Source organism: Charadrius vociferus, unplaced genomic scaffold (genome assembly GCF_000708025.1).
Source record: "Charadrius vociferus isolate BGI_N301 unplaced genomic scaffold, ASM70802v2 scaffold104, whole genome shotgun sequence".
Lineage (NCBI taxonomy): Eukaryota > Metazoa > Chordata > Aves > Charadriiformes > Charadriidae > Charadrius > Charadrius vociferus.
Genome location: NW_009648255.1, coordinates 1,285,984 through 1,305,788, shown reverse-complemented (window position 1 = coordinate 1,305,788; position 19,805 = coordinate 1,285,984). Strand labels below are relative to the sequence as shown.

The 19,805-nt window shown below is 41.9% G+C and overlaps 1 protein-coding gene across 1 annotated transcript in view; it reads right to left on the bottom strand.

Annotated features, from left to right (window-relative positions):
* Nucleotides 1-19,805, bottom strand: part of ARHGEF26 (Rho guanine nucleotide exchange factor (GEF) 26) — a 200,452-nt gene that overhangs the window by 9,810 nt on the left and 170,837 nt on the right. Inside the window, exons 7-11 of the mRNA XM_009884477.1 lie at nt 14,120-14,272; nt 13,493-13,622; nt 11,483-11,557; nt 9,268-9,357; nt 4,412-4,566 (exon numbers count right to left, since the gene is read on the bottom strand). Of these exons, the coding sequence (XP_009882779.1) occupies nt 4,412-4,566; nt 9,268-9,357; nt 11,483-11,557; nt 13,493-13,622; nt 14,120-14,272 (603 nt within the window). The remainder of the gene's footprint in view (nt 1-4,411; nt 4,567-9,267; nt 9,358-11,482; nt 11,558-13,492; nt 13,623-14,119; nt 14,273-19,805) is intronic.

Sequence of the window (19,805 nt, the reverse complement as noted above, 5' to 3'; positions counted from 1 at the left end):
GTGGTGGTGGTGTTTTTCCTCTTTCCTTTGCTGTTTTGTTCAACTGCCTTTATCTCAACCCACGAGTTTTGCCTTTCTCTTCACATTTTCCCCCATAGCTGTGGGGCTCGAGCGAGCTGCCGCATGGTTCTTTGCCGTCAGCTGTGACCAAACCACGACAGTTGTATGTAACACAGTGGCACCCATAACAGTAGATGTCATGGCCAAAATCTCCCCTTCTCTGGAGGTTTTCAAGACCCGCCTGGATGCAGTCCTGAGTGATGTGCTCTGGGCAGTCCTGCTTTAGCAGGGGAGTTGGGCTAGATGATCTCTAGAGGTCCCTTCCAACTCTGAAGATTCTGTGATTCTGTAACAAAACTTCATGAATTGCAGAGTTCTCCTGAACTCTGCAGAACATAGAGCTAGCTCATAGGCAGCTTTGAGCATTAATTACTAATACATGTAATCATATCTTTGTGGTCCCACAAGGGCACGCGGGATAAAAGGAGGCATTTGACTTTTGGTAGAGTTCAAAGCTAGCTGTATCCAATTTTTAGCAGAAGAACGTTACGGTGTACGCTTCTGAGCCGGCAAAAGGTATGGGAGAAATCGCCTCCTCTGTAGCCTGGTGCTCTCCTCCAGCAGTTATAAAGTGTGCACTACAGAAACTCTACTGCGCCGGGCACCAGACCCACAGGTACCTACACCCAGCAGTTACGCTCGTCAGCTGTGCAGAGAGGTAGGGATGACACTTACACCCATACCTGGGCTTTAGAAGAGGGAGAAAACTGAAAACTCATGATGAAGGAAATACATGCAAACATAAAAGTAGTATAGGTGTTTAAACCAAGTATTCTATATTTTACTAAAGCATTGATTTCATCATGCTTTGGAATAGTTTCTTCACTAGCCCCAGAGAAAGCATATCTCCCAAGCACAACACGAGTAACAACTGTAGTGTAGTGCATAGGAATCATGAGGCAGCCTGGAAGAACAGCTCTTGAGAGATGAATTACATTGCATGTTACTCCTTACGTCAGAATACTACCTTCAAAATCCAATGTCAGCATAAGCTATTGGTTTTCTGGTCCCTGCAGGGGATGCCGTGGCCAAAATAGTGGCAATTCACAGTACAGCAAGGGGGTGGATCAAAAACGAACAGAAGCCAGAAAAGGAGCAAAAAGAGAACGGAGTTAGAGAATGAAACAAAAGGGTTAAACCAGTAGTGGTTCAGCAACACTACCACAACCTGAATGAACAATGCATGAAATATTTAGGTTAAAGTCAGTTTACACCGAGATCTTTGCAGAGTAGTCACAGTGTTTAACTTCACAAATTTCTAAGCTAACGTCCCAGAGCTACCAGAACAGTCGCAGAGAGAGAGATGCTCTTCTAGACCGCAGTTCAAACAGGCAGAATTAGGCTTCTGCTTAGAACTGCTCTCCTAAGGGACCCACCTTCTCCCCTGGCTGCACAGGCAGCCCTGGAGGAGAACGTTGAGCAGTCCAGACATCGCCCAGCTCTTCGCTTTGTGCCATAATCCAACCAACATCCGTCTTCACATGAAGAAGAATTAACTGATACCTTGCTGTGCACCAACCGTGTAGCGGTTGGCCTTTCCACCGAGACGTGGACATCCTGACACATGCTAGCACTGACCATTCTTTTCAAGGTAATGTATTAAAACTTTACAAGTATTAAGAAAGGGTTTTTTTTAAGTGACATTTAAAAAAAAAAAAAAAAAAAAAAAAAATCAGATTGTGTCTACCCAGCAGAAGGGGCTACAAGAAAGTACTACTGAACAGGGAAAAAGTTCCAAATTAACCAGAAGCCGAGCAGCACTGAAATGCACATTTTTATTCTCCAAACTCTTGTGTAGAATGACATACATCACAAGCTCATGTGTTGCTTTTTGGGCTAATCCCAATGGCCAATCGTGAGTATTATTCAGTAGCTGTTTGCCTTACTCCGTCAAAGGGCGGGTGTGATGAGGCAGCTGAGGAGCTGCTTTACAGCACACCAGTCAGAGCCCACTTGACTGCCAAGCTACCTGTGACACACAAAAACGCACCGTCCAGCGGTGACATGGAGAGCACAGACCTCTGAAATATTTCATAGTGGCATGAGATATAGCCACGCAGTGCCTGTTAAAAAGGAAGAGACTTTGGTAGCTGAATTTCATTTAACCTACTTAATGGATAAGCAAAGGCAGTTAAACCTTGCGGTTTCAATCAGGAGGTGAAATTGTAGCTGAGGAAGATTATGCTGAATGAAATATCATTAAAATTAAAATGTTAAGAACTCTGGCGCATGCTGAGTATGCACCAACACAAGATCTTTTTTTACAGCTAAAATGTAACAGTTCTCATTAGAAAAAGGTTTTTGGAACGCTTCTCCCTCAGGATTAAAAATGCTGTCTCCCAGCGATGATTCTGACATTTGGAAAGTGTCCGCGAGATGAGGACGTGATGCGCGCCGTATCTGGTGGGGCTGGAATTACCTAACAGTCACCAACAGGACTTCTCCGACAGGTGCCATCACGCCTGGCCTGTAAGAAGCCGGGACTGAGCCACTGCCAGCTGCGTGCGTGAGGCTCTACTTATATGGCAAACTGCTGGGACGGGAGAGCTGAAGATTAACTTCTGGGTAAAGATTAAACAGCATGATTGCAGCACTAAGTAATTAGTATTTTTAGCACAGTAGTGAGGAGTTGGGGTTTTGTGCAATGTTAAGAATCTTCTGAAATGCAACTGCTCAAGTAAAAACACAAACATTTAAACTCAACTAGTTACAAATATTTCTGTCCACTGCTGTGGTGTCCATGGGAACACTGTGGGTGGGAAAACACATCACCAAAAAGCTCAAATATTATTAATAAGCTTAGTGACTTGGGCAAAGTACATGCTTCATGCTCTGAGCATCTGGGAGACTGGCAGAAATCAGTGCTTTTCATTTATATACCCTTTTGTTTAGGGGGTCTCAGTAGAGTGAGTATGTGAATCTGATCACTAACATGAAGTGTTCTTCAACTTTGACTTCTGGGCCCATTTAGGACATTTCAATTCCAACAGCTGGAAGCTGTTCTAAATCAAAAAGCCCCCAAGTTTGGATAAGATATGTTGTTACAAAAGTGTTTTATAATCTGGACAACAAACCATCACATAGGAAACCAATAAACAATGGAACAACACAGATAATAGAATTTTCACTGTTTCCCCAACTCAAACATTTACTTAGCTACCAACACCAAACTACGTTAACAGTAGTCTCGTGAGAAAAGAAATGCACTGCTTAAAAAAAGTGCGATACAGCTCTGTGATGCGCTGCCAGTGATTTAACAAGAGACTTTCACAGAAACATTTCAGCATAGGCTTTGATAAACACTGAATCTCAGAGACATGTTCAGGGCAGTGAGACAGCCGGGGAGAAATCGAGTCACTTTTCTTCCCATCTTTATAAAAAAATACCCCTTCACTTAATTATTTTTCCCCTCCATTTCCATTTAGCTCTTTGCTTAAATATTAGCATTTTCTTCTCAGATGTTATATCATACCTAATTCCTGAGAATTTATCTAAATTACGGATTAGAAGTTTCACAGAAGGGTGCGTTTTAAGAATAGCTGGTATTTGGCTTAACTGGCCAAGCCAGATGCAAGATAATTGTTCTTCACAACAGTTTTTAGCCTCAGGAATAAGGTTTATCTATCAAGTGTTACCTAATAGCAACAGCAGAGGATGTAAATTCCATTCAATTTAATTATTCTAAACATTCCCTCAAATTTAATGATAAAAAATTAAATGGAGACTGTTAAAAGTTGTATCCCATACATCATTCTCAAAAACAGCTCAAGTGTGGAAAGCGTGGAGGGGAATGAAAATTCCTACTTCTCTGCCTTTCCAAAACCTCTCCCTTTGCTGAGGCATCAAGGATGAACTTTCTAATTTGTTTGACAATTCGGAATTTCAATTGCATTTGCCAAAAATAAATCCTGTTTAACAAGCAGTTACTTGTCATTTCTAAACACAGTTCGAGAGAGCAGTATTAGAAAACTGAAATAACATCTTAATTCATTTACTCTCTCTGACACAGAATATGAAAACATAGAAATGGCTTTACAAGTGTGTACTGGACTTAAAACACATTTAAACCATATTCCCTCCCGGTTTATGTTGCAAATGTACCGGGTCCACTTACTTCTCTTTGAAACCCCTTCATTCTTTCAAACAGGCATGTGGCTAGAATAGACGTAAAAGTGCTGTGGATGCACTCAAGTTTGCTGGTCCAAAGCCAGAAGGCGTTGCTTTTCACTTCCCCTGGGGGAGGCACACACAACTGCCGTGGTAGTTTTAAAAGAAGAGGGTAACTCAGCTGTTCTCTCTGCGATTCAGGGAGTTGAACACAAAAGCAATTTTACATTGGTGACGCTCTTACCTCTTCTTCTTGGTGATAATGAGGACATCATTAAAGAGGAAGAAGTACACCTGCTGCTTAGAAGTCCTTTTAGAAAAAAGTCCAGTGTCTTCTACATATGTTGTTAATTCACCCCTTTTCACTAACCATCGTGAAGAGGAAACCAATGGAAATGGCTACAAAGCAAGAAAATAACATTTTAATCCTTTAAAAGCAGAGATTTTTAAAAATCAGAGTGCTACAGATTTTGGAAAAAAAAAAAGTCTGAATAAACTCACAGCTCAGAGATCACGAGAAGCAGCACAAAACAGAGGTTATCAAGGTTTAAGGTATCGTCATCGTTCATATAATACCCAAGTCGTAGTCTGCAAATACTTGAAAATCACTCATGCATGACAATTGCTCATCTCACATAAAAAAGAACAGCCTTGATTGCTCATACTTGGGATGGAACAGACTATGGGAGATCTCTTAAGGAGATTAAAACTAAAGAGACTGTCTTTCAGGAATATGTAAGTTTTTGTAGAGTAAGCAATCATTCTTTAAGCACGTACGAACACTCGATTTTCCTCTGGGTACCTCACAGGTGTTCTACCTAAACAACTGGGAAGAGCTTCAGCTTCTCATCTCAAACATGAGGGCTACTGCGCCTGCCTTCCGTTGCATCCCTAAGGCCAGCTAAAGCGATGCTGTGCCGCCTGTCTGATGGTGTGTTCTGTTCCATGCACAGAATAAATAAAAAAGTAAAACCCTTTATCAGATAAATACACTGCACAATCCACTTTGACGTATTCTGCGAGTATATTAAAACAGACATAAACAGACCTGGAGACAGCACACAAGATCAGATTGGTCCTAGGACAGTATTGAACATTACTATTGTTATTGAGACGTTCAGAGTATGCAGAATTTTTCTACATTAAAGAGTGAGGTACGTGAGGAATGCCAGAAGGCTCAGCAACCAAATGTGGTGACATCCATTTTCTGCTCTATAAGTAAACTGAAGTTCCAACACAGCTCTGCAAAACAACGTGCAAAGCAGCATGTGATATGTAGGGTTTGAATTAGCTGTCCGTGTTAATGCCAAAACAATATAGTTGGCTCCAGACATCATAAATTCGGCAGTGGTTTGAAAGACATTTCTGAAAGCTTTTAGAGGGCAGCTCTTTAGGCATCCACGTACTAAAGGCCGTATTAATAATTACCTCTCCTTCCTCAGGATGAACTTCAGCTTGTTTATTCTGTCTTCCATTTTGTCAGAAAAGGTGACTGTTACATGCCTGTTACAAAGCCTGAGCTGCGCCGCCCGTCCCTTACGTGTTCACACGATACCACTGGAGAGCAAGAGGCATCCACTTTGCCCACGCTCGCTAACTGTACCCCAGACCTGCTGCAGTAAACGGCTGCTTACTGCTACATTTTATGGAGCTTATATATTTTTCTTCATCCCAAGCTAAATAATCAAATTTTCATTTCTGCTTTCAATATAACTGGCTTTCTGCTTATCAAACTTCCCTACTTGCTTTCCTGTTGTTCAAATTATCAGTCTTCCACAATTAGACTAATGAACACACAACTGCTTTTTCTTCCCCCCTCACTTAAAGCACCTTTCACATGCTTGTAAAAATTACTTCTTCATTCAGTTTGTCAGCTGTCGTCATTCTGCATGGATTGGCTTTTCATGTCCTTCAAGCACTTTATCTGCCCTTTACTGAGCTAATTTCAGCCTGTCAATACTTGCCCCATAGTTCTACACCAAACCCAAAACACAGTGCTTTGACTGTCATCTCACTGTTGGAAGAACAAAATACTAACTCCCTAATTTTACGCGCAGCCACCCCCTTGTTAAGTTTGAGGTACGATTTTACAGTGACTCTGAAGTGGCACACGACAAAACAATTAGTCCAAAAGCGCTGTTTCTGCCACCCCACAGCACCACAGAACTCTGCCCCGTGCTCCACTTTGGGGGGTAGCACACCGATGGCAGACGAAGGTCGCTCAAGACCGCAAAGCCTAGCAGCCCTCCGGAACTACGGCAACTTGTTACAAATTAAAGAAGCCTTAAACTTTTTGCCCTGCCCCAGACTGATTTCTGTCCCGGTATACCCAGAACCGGCAGTGATGGACGTCCACCCTCACCTGGTACGTGAACACAGACATCCACGGAACAAGACCTTCGCTATACTGCAGACCCACATTAGGGACCGTTCAAAACCTGTATTGTTTCAAAATGACTACAGAGAAACACCAACATAGGTCAGTTCTCTGCTACGATTATTAGTATTTTTACATTTGTGCTACCAAGATAGTATCGGTGTATTGAATCTTGAAGAAATTCCTTTGGACATTTCTTCTCAATTAATCTAAGCTCACATGTTCTGTTCTGATTTATGTGACCTTTTTGTAGGTTTCTAGTTTTATATTAGCCATTAGTTTATTAAATGCATTTTCTACTGTATTCTCTACTTTTGAAATGCAGAATTTTGTTTCAAATCTGTATTTTATAAATAGATTGTATCCAAGTCTGTTAGTGAATCAGAGTAAACCAATCTGGTTATAAATTACTGTTGTTTCAGGATCATTAATTGGTATTGTCACTCAGATCAGTGGCTAACTTAGACTTCTATCAATCCGATTTTATGACTTTCTCCTAGGGCTGCATTGTGTCATTGCTCTTACAGATGGTCATTTCACTAAATACACGTCATTAAACCTCACAGGTTGTAAAGACCCATTTAGCTCAGTACTGTGATACAGCAATCCCGAAGGAGCTCCCAACCTCCCTCACTGAAATCAAAGAAAGTTTTACATTGACATTCAGCCTTAAAAAATTGGGCTTACTTTCAATCCAAACTCTGCTGGTTCGGTGCCTTCAGGTGACATGAAAATCAAATTTTTAAACAAATGGGTTTTGTATTTCCTGAAATGCAGTAATGGTTGCATCAGACAATACAGGAATGTGAAACATCCGACCATACCCTGACAGCACCATCGCGCTTTGTGTGACTACCAAATGGAAAGACTTTGGGCTAAATGGTCCTTGAACACAGAAGGCACAAGTTTGTTTCATGAACACAAAAGTGTGTTTGCAAAAAAAACCAAAACAAAACAAAACCCAAAAAAACCAAAATTCTCAAACCCACCACCTTTCTGGTGCTAAAGATGAAAAATTTAAGAGTAAAAACTTCTGAATCTTAATTAAAAATTAAATTCTACAGATTAGCCACATACAAAAGTAACGTAACATTTGAGTAGCTTCTCTGGTACTCCCATGAAATGTGCTACAGTTACATCTAACAAAATAATAAAGTTAAACAAAAATCCCAAAACACTCTATGAGGTTGAGCAAGAACAGAAATAGTTTACCTAATTTATAATGGTTATAAAACAGAATTACAGCACCACAATGATTGTTTTACAAACAAAAAGTACTCTAACAATTTCTATTTGAGGATGAACTAAAAATTGCACTAATCTGTGCTCCAAGCAAGTTCATCATATCTTCCTAATTGACTGTATTCCAAAGGCAGCTTTTTACTTTCCTATTAGTTTTTCCTTAATTGCCAAAAAAGTACATCACATATACCATCTCCTTTCTATATAAAACAAGCTGTCAGAACTTCAAATGTATTGAAACTTGGCCAAAACAGTCTTTTATATACCAGCTGGCAAGCTCTCAAACCACAGATAACGTCTAAACCACTAAGTGGTTATACTTAAGATGCACAAAGGAAAAAAAAAACCTTGCATAAAAACTAGAGAAAAACAAAATAGAGAAAGTTGCTATCACTGCCTGCCTAGTTCCCGTGTGCACAGGGCAGAACTGCACAGGGCTCTCGCGTCTGCAAAACTGGGACCAATGGTGCGCGTCCTCTTCCCACGGGGAAAGGGACAGACTATAAACCACTGTTCCTAACGGCAAAATCTTCACAGCAGCTTACTTTGTCTTTACAGCAAAGCATACGTAATTCAATACATATTAAAAAACTCCCATTTTGCTATAAAATAACCCTTCTACTTAAAATAAAAATACTTGACAAAAGTTTTAATTTTTATCCTGACATAATACGTATCTTAGCAAGAATTAGTGTGATATGAAGATGCCATTAAAGTTCCACTGTTTACTGTATCAGTTACAGATACTAATTAACTCTTTAAAAAACCCACACAATTTGTTCCTCAACTGCAGTTCGAAATCTAAGCAAAACATCAGAACTATCTACAGCTCACAGGAGAGTTGATTCCCGTGGGATGAAATTTATCCGAACGCGTTCACACAGAGCCAGACAACGTGCTGCAGTGAGAAGCAGCACTGCTCCGCAATGCAGTACCTCCACCCAGAACACTTCCTGAGCCCAGCCAGAAAGCGCCCATTCTGCCGGAGACCCCAGCGGATTCGGCAGCGAGCCAGGCGTGTGCTCAGTGCCACCACCTCCGTCTGCAGCAGAGAACCGCAATGATTCTCGTACAAATTGGAACCGATGCTGTGTGTTCTCCTGCTCTTGTTTTATGTGAGGAGGAAAGAGAGACAGAAAAGGGATTCAAGCTCTGATAAGCCTTGAGGAAACGAAGGATGAGAAGGACGGATGTGGAGGCTGAGCGACGTCTGATTCTGCGTGTGAGCTGTGACAAGACATCAGGCACTTTGTCACACATTACGTAAAACAGCACGAAACTGGACCAGTCCTCAGTCACTGAGTTCCCAGGGCTTCAGCTACCCCACAATATGAACTTATCTTCCGCGACAGAAAAGTCACATCAATATTCCGGCCTACGCTAGTTTACTTTATGCTGGCAGTGAACCTATTGAAACCTAACACGTAGTCAAAACAATTCGTGTGGTAAATGATTTATGGTCAGAAATATCACCGTCATACCTTGATTTTAAATTCCAGTTGGGAGTTAATTGTGTACATCATTTCTGTCCTTTCCATCTTCCGAGCACCTTCGTTGCATAAGCGCACCAGCTAGAAATGAGACATGAAGTTAACAGGTTTAATGCACTCAGGACTTGTCATACAAACTTTGTTCCTTTGTAAAACACACTTCTGAGGAAGCATAAACATTACAAAGGAACTGACATTTTCACACTGGGTCACAGACATTGTGTTTTCAAGACCGGACTGCACGTGGCCCCGAGCGACCAGGTCTGACCTGACAGCCAGTTCTGCTTTGAGGCTGGACTGGATGACCTCCCGAGAGCCTCCTCAACCGGAATTATCCCACCATACTATGGTAATTATTTATTCATACTATGGTAATTATTTATTCTTCAGGGGAGTCCAGACTGTACAAAGCTTCAGCCAGAAGTTCTGACTGCGAAGGGCTAGAGCTCTCTGATCCAAGTTAGTGATCAGCTCCAAAGCAACCAACCTCCCAGACTGAGAGATCAGCGCTGTGTCTACCACAGCCCCGATGCTCTCACAGAAGAAACTCCACACACACGTTGCAGTACCACCTTGTTAAACTAAGGCAAACAGTGTCCTAGGAAAGTGTTTCATTGCAGTTGACCTTCAGAAAGTATTTTTAAAGCATGCTGCAGTTTTACTGAAGCCTGCACACAGAATCATAGAATCACAGAACGGTTTGGGTTGGACGGGACCTTAAAGGTCATCCAGTGCCACCCCCCGCCCTGGGCAGGGCCACCTCCCCCCAGCCCAGGTTGCTCCAAGCCCCGTCCAACCTGGCCTTGGACACCTCCAGGGATGGGGCAGCCACAGCTTCTCGGGGCAACCTGCCCCAGGGGATCACCACCCGCACAGGAATGAATTCCTTATATCTCATCTCAGTCTCCCCTCTTCCAGTTTGAAGTGACAGGACGACAGGTAATGGCTATGTGCTCTGGTGAAAAGTCCCTCTCCCACTTTCTTGTAGGCGCCCTTCAGACACTGGAAGGCCGCACCCCACGGGGGTGGGGAGCACAGGGGAACAGGGGCCATGAGAATGCATTCCTTTCACCCCGCTCCAACAGGCACGGACTTCCCAAGCGCGAGCGGGTCCTTCCTCCTGTCATACACCAACACTTCACACACCATACACTGTTCCTACAGAAAAACCCCACTGCGCTGGCAGCTGTCGAGTGCTACCGAGTTTAGGATATTTTCCTAAGCAATAAACAGACAGTAACTTAGGCATAAAAACAATCCCGAGCGGCCTTTCTTAAACAAAACAATTTAGAGTTTTTATTTTTCAGTACTCTTCCCATCTGCTTTATTTATGGATGGAAAACAATTTTTTCCCTTAAAGTAGACAAGAATGTTCAAGGTCCAAGGTAATGTCTAGCCCCAACTACAGAAAAAGGTGGGTGTTTTGTTGTTTTTTTTTTTAATAAAGAATGCCCAGTATTTCACATTTCCCAACAGTCTATGATGTACTATAGTCTCTGGAATTCTGAGATCTTGGAGGCAAAAAATAGCCAGTCAGATCCATAGATTTTCTTATCATACCACAATGTTCTGTTTTAAAGAGTTGTCTGCTTCCAGAATATAAATACATTCAGCAGATGAATTGGAATTTCCCACCAATTTAAAAAAATATTGGTAATCTGATTGCTGAGGTTCAAATGGAAGGAACCGGAATTTATTAGACAAGTAAGTGCTGCAGAAGTTTCCAATCTCTGCACAGAATTGGGCTTGTGCTCTTCTTCCACCCTTCCTTCTTCACAAAACAGCATAACTATGGGAGAAGAGAACAACTCTGAACAACTGACAGAAGGTGATGTGGTTAACTTGCAATAAAAGCAGAAACAATGCTTAAGGTTGCTTAGAAGAATCAGACTTTTCTGTCTCTACTGTCAGGACAGTGTTTGGGCTTTTTTTTTTTTAAAAAAAAAAAAAAATGTATGGTCCATCACGGCTCTCTGTTGGAATACCTGGCAGCAGATAGGATAAATTTGTCCAACTATACCATGAAACAGGTGAACAAAATGAGTAATGAACATGAAAATTAATTCCCAAGTGACTAACAAAACCCAAAAGCAGCCACTTCGCACAGTGGATTTTTGTAATGACAAAAGCATCCAGTACAATTTAGGTAGGAAAAAATTCAAAGCAGGAAAAATTGTGCATCCATATTAAACTTTTAAGAACATACCTTGCTCACTTCTTTTAGAGCTTGCTTGCAGTTCTCGTATTTTGGTGAATCCTTTGGAGTTTTCTGACAAATCGTCTGAAATAAAGTGTCAGTTACTTCACAGGACTAAGAAGTACAGATCGTAACAAATACAGAATTTTACAGACATATTAATTGAAATCAGAGAGGTGAAGTTACAGCTGTAGACTGGGATAAATGAGAGAACACCAGATCGCTTCTTCAGAGTGTTCCGTGACACTAAGGATGACCTCCCTTGAAAGCTTTTTGGAGCAAAGAGATGTTTTGCCCCTCCTGGCCACCCTCCATCCATGGCGACATGGCGGAAGAGGCGCGCCACGTCCTTCCAGGAAAGGGGGAGTTTCTGCCATCCCGTCTCTAACTTTGTGCAAACCACATGAAATCCCATTGCAGCCGTACGTAACCAACCACGTTCGTCCTATTTCAAGTACCACCTTAAGCTGTTCCCAGAAGCTGAAATACCATTTTATGTACAACTTTACTTGTGCTAAGAAAACCGTACCAGATTATTCTGACTGACCTCTTTGTGAAAGGTTTAACAAAAGGATTAACAGAAAAGGCACTGTGATGTGTACCATGGAAAAAACATACATAACAGTATTATTTTATTAAAAGAAAAAAGCACATGGAAGGGAAGACAGCTGCAGCATCCAGGGGAAGTGCTGGAATGCAGTGAGAAGTAAATCCAAACTGTGACTTACACGTGACAGTTATATCTATTGACAAGAGTTTATTCTCATGAGTTAGAGGTAAAGACAAAGTCCTACCAGAAACGGGCATTTTGAATCAATGACTGACCAGTTAAATCAATTTTTTGATTGAGAAACAAAACCATCATAAGATATTTTACATTAATTTAGTCTTTCATATAATTAAGCTCCCTCCTCTCTGAAGGTAGTTGGAGCCGTATTTCTGGAACTGAAACCTTAAAAATTGAATTCACAACCACTTCCAAGAAAAACAAACTGAACTGAAACAGTGGAAAATAAAATGCTTGGTTTGCCTGTTTACATTATCTTAGCCAAAGAGGGGAAGGAGGCAAAGAAAAGAAAAAAAAAAGGGGGTGTGTGTGGGAGGCACACCTAGTGACACACTGAAGTAATACTGGAGTATTTTTCCATTTTTTAAATCTAGAAATGCACAGCAGAGAAGAAAGTGTTCGATATCCATGAATGAACTAAGTAACTATCCAGACAATCAATCAAATTAATCAACGCACAATTTGCAAATAGATAGGAACACAAAATTATGAGTTCTGCTTCTGGATCCCACTAACGCCAGAACCTGAACGTGGATTTTAATCTGCGCTATTGCTGGTGGTCCCGCTCATAAATTTAGTTCTAGAATCTTAACTGAAATACGATGAATCTTGGTGTGAACTTTGCTTCACCAGTACTCAGCTGCACTTCACCACCACTCCTGAGCCGCCCGGTAACCCGCACAGGAAGGGAACATCTCGCAGCGTAACGTGCTGGTGGGAAACCCGGGCTGTCAATACTGCTCCGCTCAAAGGGCTCCCGTGTCCTTGAGTTCCTTCTCCAGGGTCACGCTGTCACCCTCTTAACCGAGGGTCTCAATGACCCTGTTCCCAAAAGTACGGATTTACTGCAAAAGGCCCCTTATCTAATCTGTTTGATAGGAAGTCTTGTTTTTTGAACTGTAGGGTTTAATTTTAATCCTAACACTATATACAATTTCTGCGCTAGGTTCATCCTTGATTTCAAAATCACTTTGACTCTTTACTGTCCAATTTTTCTATTAGAATGTCTAAATATTTAATTTCTGAATGGGGGTTGGGAGCAGGGGTTACCCGTCACAGCAAGCAAACAAATTGCACAGTACTTCAAAATCAACAGACAGTATCCACAGCCCTGTACCTGGTATAAGTAAGAAGATATGAAGAGACTGGAACGAACTAGGAATTGAATATGAGAGAATGCTAACATTAAAAGAACATGCATCAATGAAAAATAGAAGAATAACTCTTCTTACATCCATCAGTAAGGGAAGACGAGTAACTCTCTGCATGGGAAGAATGAGGAAAGAGATCATTGGTAAATTCCGGCAGTCTTCATGGGACTCGATCCGTGATAACACGTCTTTGAACGCTGGATTTGTGGCTCTGGTGGGAAAAAGGGGGAGAGAATTAGATGGTATGTTTCACCAAAGAATTGTGAAAGTTGCTAGATTTTAAATAAATCATTACTTTAGTAATAGGAAAGTGTGGTTTGAAGGAGTCCTATCAGCTGAGCCCTCAGCTTTATTTGTTTAGATATGCAAAACCAGTATTGACACTTTAAAGCCTCCAGTTCTCCCACAGACGACCGTGAGTGCAAACAGACTCGTGTAACACACGAGGAAAGTGCGTCTTTGACACCGATTAAACTGTACTTATCAGTGGAAAGGGAATGTAACACATGACCACAAACAGGATTGCCTCTGCAGCCAGGCATGGTTTCACTCCCAATCACTTCAAAGGACCGTGTGCTAAGGAAAGCTAAGCGTGTAAGTACACGCTTAGTTGGAAGCCGTAGGTTTTGCACTGAATACCACAGCCTGCTGCTCACTCCTGCTACAAAGGGGCTGGTTTTGCAATCACATTTTACAATTAGTTCTTACAGTAATTTCTGCAGTGTTCGCTGCTGATAGACTTCATTGGTGCAGTACTTCACATACGGATCAAACGTTGAAGACGTATGCTTTTCAACTATATCACTAATATCATCAATGAAGATGTTGTTCTGATGTCTTGCTTCAAGTTCTTTAAAGAACCTGTGAAAAAAAAATTACTCATTTTTACAAAAAAAAATAGCTGACTTTCTCTTGCAACATTTTACACTTCACCTGACACAACCCGTGATTTTTATAAACTAGTGACAAGTGGAACGGTTTGTGAAAGGGCGAGATCACCTCTGCTTGGGCAGAGCAGGAAGGGAAATCTTGACACGCTACCAGCCCAGGGGTGGCGGTGTCAGCTGGCAGAGCTCAGCAGGAGCAGTGCTGGCAAAGCTCCGTCCCATTCGCTAGCTGCCAAAACCGAAACAGCATTACTGATCTGGTTAGACTAGAATTTCCAGAAACAGGGTTGAAAAAGAAATGAAACAACTTCAAGCACAACATTAACACATTTCCTCTTGTAATAAAGGAAGGACAATACCAGAAATGTTCAATGAAATAAAGTTATGTGTGAACTGCTAAACTAAGAACAAACAAAAATATATAGCAGGCTGAGCTGGACACGGTGCTCAGGTACCTCAATCAATTAAAACCAAACACAGATTGGAAACAGTTAAAATAGAAGCCAAAATCAAAATCCTGAGCCGATTTTTTCCCCTAATCACGCTTGTTGCAAGAACTTCCCTATTGTTTGTCCTCTGTTCTATATCTGAGTCCCTTTGGCCTCTGAAAGCTTTCCACTCCTCCTTGTGCTCATACTTTTACCAGAAAACAAAAGCCTTCATTTCCACAACGCTCGTTAGAAATCTTTTACTGTTTGGGGTGTAGGAGCTCACCCAGATGGGCATTAGATCTATTGCAGGTCCTTAGAACTGCCTACGCCGACGCTCCGGCATCACTCCGATCCTCCAAAATCTGGAAGCTGCTGAGAATCTCTCGCATACCAGACCTGCCTGCAGCCTCTGTAAAAGGCGACTCACAGGACAATCCTGACCTCCATAGAGTAAACCCGCTAATAAAATACTCTCCTATAGCACAGGAGAATTAAGGAAATACTTGGAACACACGATCTCACATCAAGCTAAAATATTTTGGAACACGTTTGATTTTATTTTGGCCCCTAATTACAGGTTCTTATGACTAACACTGGCTCTTCAGAACTCTGTCACCTTGCAGCATTTCATTTTTTAAGGGTGCCACCAGTGTTGACCATAGTTTGTTTTGCAAACAAACCTCAAACATTTAGGGGGAGAACAGGATGAACAGAAGCTTATCCTACAAGTGTTTAACAACATGGGTTAACTAAAATTAAGACATTTTTTCAGGTATGCTTAGGAGCAGCTGCCTGAATTGAGCAGTTGCCAGATTCTCACTCGGTCAATCACAGTCAGAAGAATCAAGTGGGGTTTTTTGTTTTGGTTTTTGATTTTTTGTTTGTTGGTTTGTTTGTTTTTTAAAGTTCAGACATATTAACTGCAGAGAGAACTGACTGATGTTTATCATTATTGCCATTTAATGAAAAACAGGACACTGCATACAAATATATACAACACTGTCTACTACAGCGCACAGTTTTCTTCTCCCTCTTCCCCTTTAAGAGGTGCAGCCGTATTTTTTAATAGCCTTGCCGCTTCTGGAAGGCAGAGTCCTCCGGCATCCTTCTATCCTCCACCCATCTTATTTCAACGCACAAAATATTTCAAGTTGTCACTGACTTGCATTATGCTACATATTTGGGGTTTTAGTACCAAGACCAGTGCTAACTGGCAAAGCATACTAAGGTGCAGCGGCGCCTCATACCGTTAAAAACACAGACAAATATGAAGTTAACAGTCGCCTGAAATTTCACTGGGGTCCAAGAAGGAAAGGGGGTGGGGGAGGCGAGAGTGTCTCCAAGTCAGTGTCTACAGTTTCTCATGAACAACACCAGTCAGATTTCAGCCGCTGACCACCAGCGACTGCAGACGGCTGGAACTCGTTTCCACTCGACTCAGACCTGTTTATAGTTGGGAGAACTTCCCAGCGCGCTGCCAATTTACTTTGCTCAGGAAATTAGGAAATACAGCATTTCTTCCTGCTGTCCGCTATGGCACGCTGACAGGGCGTTCGACTGTCCTGGGCTAAAACTCCCACTTTTACAATTTATCTGATGCTTCATCAATGACATCAGACACAATTATTGAAAAGAGTAAAAATCTTGGATAGTAGAAGATTTAAAAAAAAAAAAAGAAAAAAGAAAACAGAGCTGGGCAGAGAGAAGCAGCATACCCAGTGCCATCCCTCACAACACATACTGTAAGAATTATTACCTCTGGAAATCACGCAGCACAGTTTGAATCAAAGGTTGTCGTCTTTTGCATCCAATCTGCTGATCACTATATACGATCAATGAACCAGAGACATCACAAAAACCTTTTACTTAAAATTTTAGGACAGATTCTGTCATAACGATCGGTACTGAGTGATTACATTCAATATAACCAACTACAAATGAGTTGTGCTGTATAACTGCCTTTTGGTTTTGCTTTTTTTTTTTGCCTAATACCAGAAGGATTTATTTAAAGCATTTGTTTCTGTTAAATCCAGAACTTTTCTGGCTAAAGTGAGATCCAATTAAGTGAAAGTCAAACAGCGTGGTAAGACAGCGCTTGACTTCCCTCAGCTCGCCCTTATGCTGTTTAGAAGCAATGTCCAATTCGCAATACTCAAACTCCCCTCTCCTGAAGGCTCCGTGCCAAATCTAGAAATGCAGGTTTCATTCATTTCCTGTTTGTTTCTTTTTATGGCACAATACTCAGAAACACACAAGATCTCACCAGCGCTGGAGTTTGCCCTGCCTTTATGACAAGGGTTCCCTCCATAAAGTTGGTGGCTCCCGTTAAGGGTCTTCCTATGCCTTTAGGCAGCTCATTAACCAGTGGTAATTACCAACAGGAACAATGCCCAATACTTGCTCAGGCCATTTTCTGAAGCTGTTTTTCCCCACTCCTCGGCACTGCTTTAATCAGTGGCTGATACCCACAGCTTTCTCAAGAAGTCTAATGAACTCCGCTGCATAGACACAACCGCGCAGTGGTACACGCACAGTGTTACAAACTATTCCCAACGATTCACCTTTATAGGGCCGCGGCGATGTCTCTTTCACAGCTGCAGAGCTCCCATCAGCACTAACAGAAGTTCTGCTGTCACAGACGTCATGAAAAAATACACAAAATAAATGCCCTATGCTCAAACATTTTGGTCGACATTTCTTCTCAACATCTACTCTCCCTTCACCCCCAGATAAACATATTCACTGAGCAGGACTTACATTCTTAGGAATACTGTATCTTCACAGAATTCACAGAATGGTTAGGGTTGGAAGGGACCTCTGGAGATCATCTAGTCCAACCCTCCTGCCAGAGCAGGGTCACCTACAGCACGTTACACAGGACAGCGTCCAGGCGGGTTTTGAATGTCTCCAGAGTGGGAGACTCCACCACCTCTCTGGGCAGCCTGTGCCACTGCTCCACTACCCTCAAAGTAAAGAAGTTCCTTCTCATGTTAAGATGGAACTTCCTATGTTCAAGTTTATGCCCATTACCCCTCGTCCTATCACTGGGCGCCACTGAAAAAAGACTACTCCCATCCCCCTGGCATCCTCCCATTAAGTATTTGTATGTATTAATAAGATCCCCCCTCAATCTTCTTTTCTCTTGCTATCGGGGTAGTCCAAAATTAGATTGCACTGCATTAAAAAAACTCTAGTTAGGCCAGTAAAAGAGATTTTAACTAGGCAGGCCAAACTGGAGTTAGAAAAACAATTACCCTGTGGAGTCGGTTATTACCCAGGAGCAAAAAGCACGTAGAATCAAGTGACAGCAGATAAAAGGAGTATCAGAAAGGTGCTGCAAAAAATCTAAACAGATTGTTTACATCAAGGGTGACCACAGAAGAAATGTGATGCCAGAGCCTTTCTGGAGAGTGAGACTGGGAGAGAGCAGAGGTGGTGGGAGTCATTTTATTCTGTTTGCAAAATGACAGAACACACAAAATAGCATCACCGGGTTGGCGAGAGGGACAGACAGTGTGACATCACTACGGTCTCGTATGCGGGTTACCTAGCAGTCACTGAATCAAGGTTCTCAAACATCTGACTTTTTTTCTTACTGCTCACGATACAAATTTTTTACCTGCTTGCGGGTTCACGTAATTCTCCGTTGCTAACCGTTCTGGAGAGTGCTACTGTCCCTCTCCGTCAGCGGCCACTGAAAACAGTCTGTCACCACCAAAGCCATTCTGTACGTGCAGCTGAACTGCGGTCTGGCTTGTAGATCACTTACTTCGAGTTCATTATTATTATTCTTGCTTAATACATTTGAAGTTATAATGACCCAGATGTCTGGCATGAAGAAGATTATAAGATTATAATGCAGATTTAGCTTCATAGCGATGTTGCTGCTGACACATTACAATTCGCTAACAGAAAAAAGCCCCTGGAGTGGATCAAGTACAATTTCGCTTCCTCCACTTAGAGATAAGGGAACTGGAAGAACAATTACCAATTTCAGATAACTTCAGACAAAAGTAATAAAAATTTCTGAGCAGCTTCTCCAAATCTGAATATTCTCATCAGAAAGATAAGCTTAACATCTGTATCATGATAGTGTTTGAAATGAATCAGTTTGTCACGGGAGTTACTGCGATCTAAACGGAAAACAATACACACATACACATATATTTATAACACCAAACACTGCAAAGCGAATAGCCCATAAAAATACCTTTTATTAGGCAATATCCACTGAGCAATGATGAAGACAAACAAGAAAAAAAAAAAAAAAAGACCCTGACAACCTATTCCTTCGTTCGGCACCAAACTGGAACAACTGTCAGCAGGCCGACCCACAAGTAACCGCACTAATGGCGAGCCACTCTTCTTGCCAACTATTTATAGTCTTCTGGCAGAAATCCAGAACAATAAAAAGGCCATGGCAACCCTGTCAATACACTCTGTTACAGCCAGATTCTTGAGATAATGGGGAAGTGCTCACAGCATCTAGTTCAATGGTATGCATTTCAGAAAAACAAATCTTGATTCAACCAATTAATACTCACTGACAAATGAACCCACAAAGAACACTCTGTGGCACTAGAAATGTAAATCTTTCTGATAAATTATGAAGACATCACAACAGGAGTCTTCGTTTTAAAAACCTTTCCCATGCTGAACAAAGCAATGCTTTTTATACTGCTGAGAAGCAGCAGGGTGGTTCTGCCCGTCTCCCCGAGTCTGAAAAGTTACCCACGTACTCATTTGTCACAGAACCAAACAATCTCTCGCATGTCACAAACAAAGAATTTATAAATCATTTTGTGAAACTGTCTGACAACAGGGACGAGGCTATTCCCACATAACACACTCGCTCGGACAGACAAACTAACAACCGCAGCGAAGGCCCTGGAGGACGGAAGAGACCGACGGGACGCGTGGCGCCTCTCGGGCTCCGCGACCCCGGGCTGTCCCCGCTAACCCCTGGCGTCACAATAACCACCTGTCACCACTGGTGAACACTGGAGGTGTTACTGTATGCAAGAGAACTAATCAATCTTGATACCTGGGAAGAAATTTTTGTTAACATAAAAATAC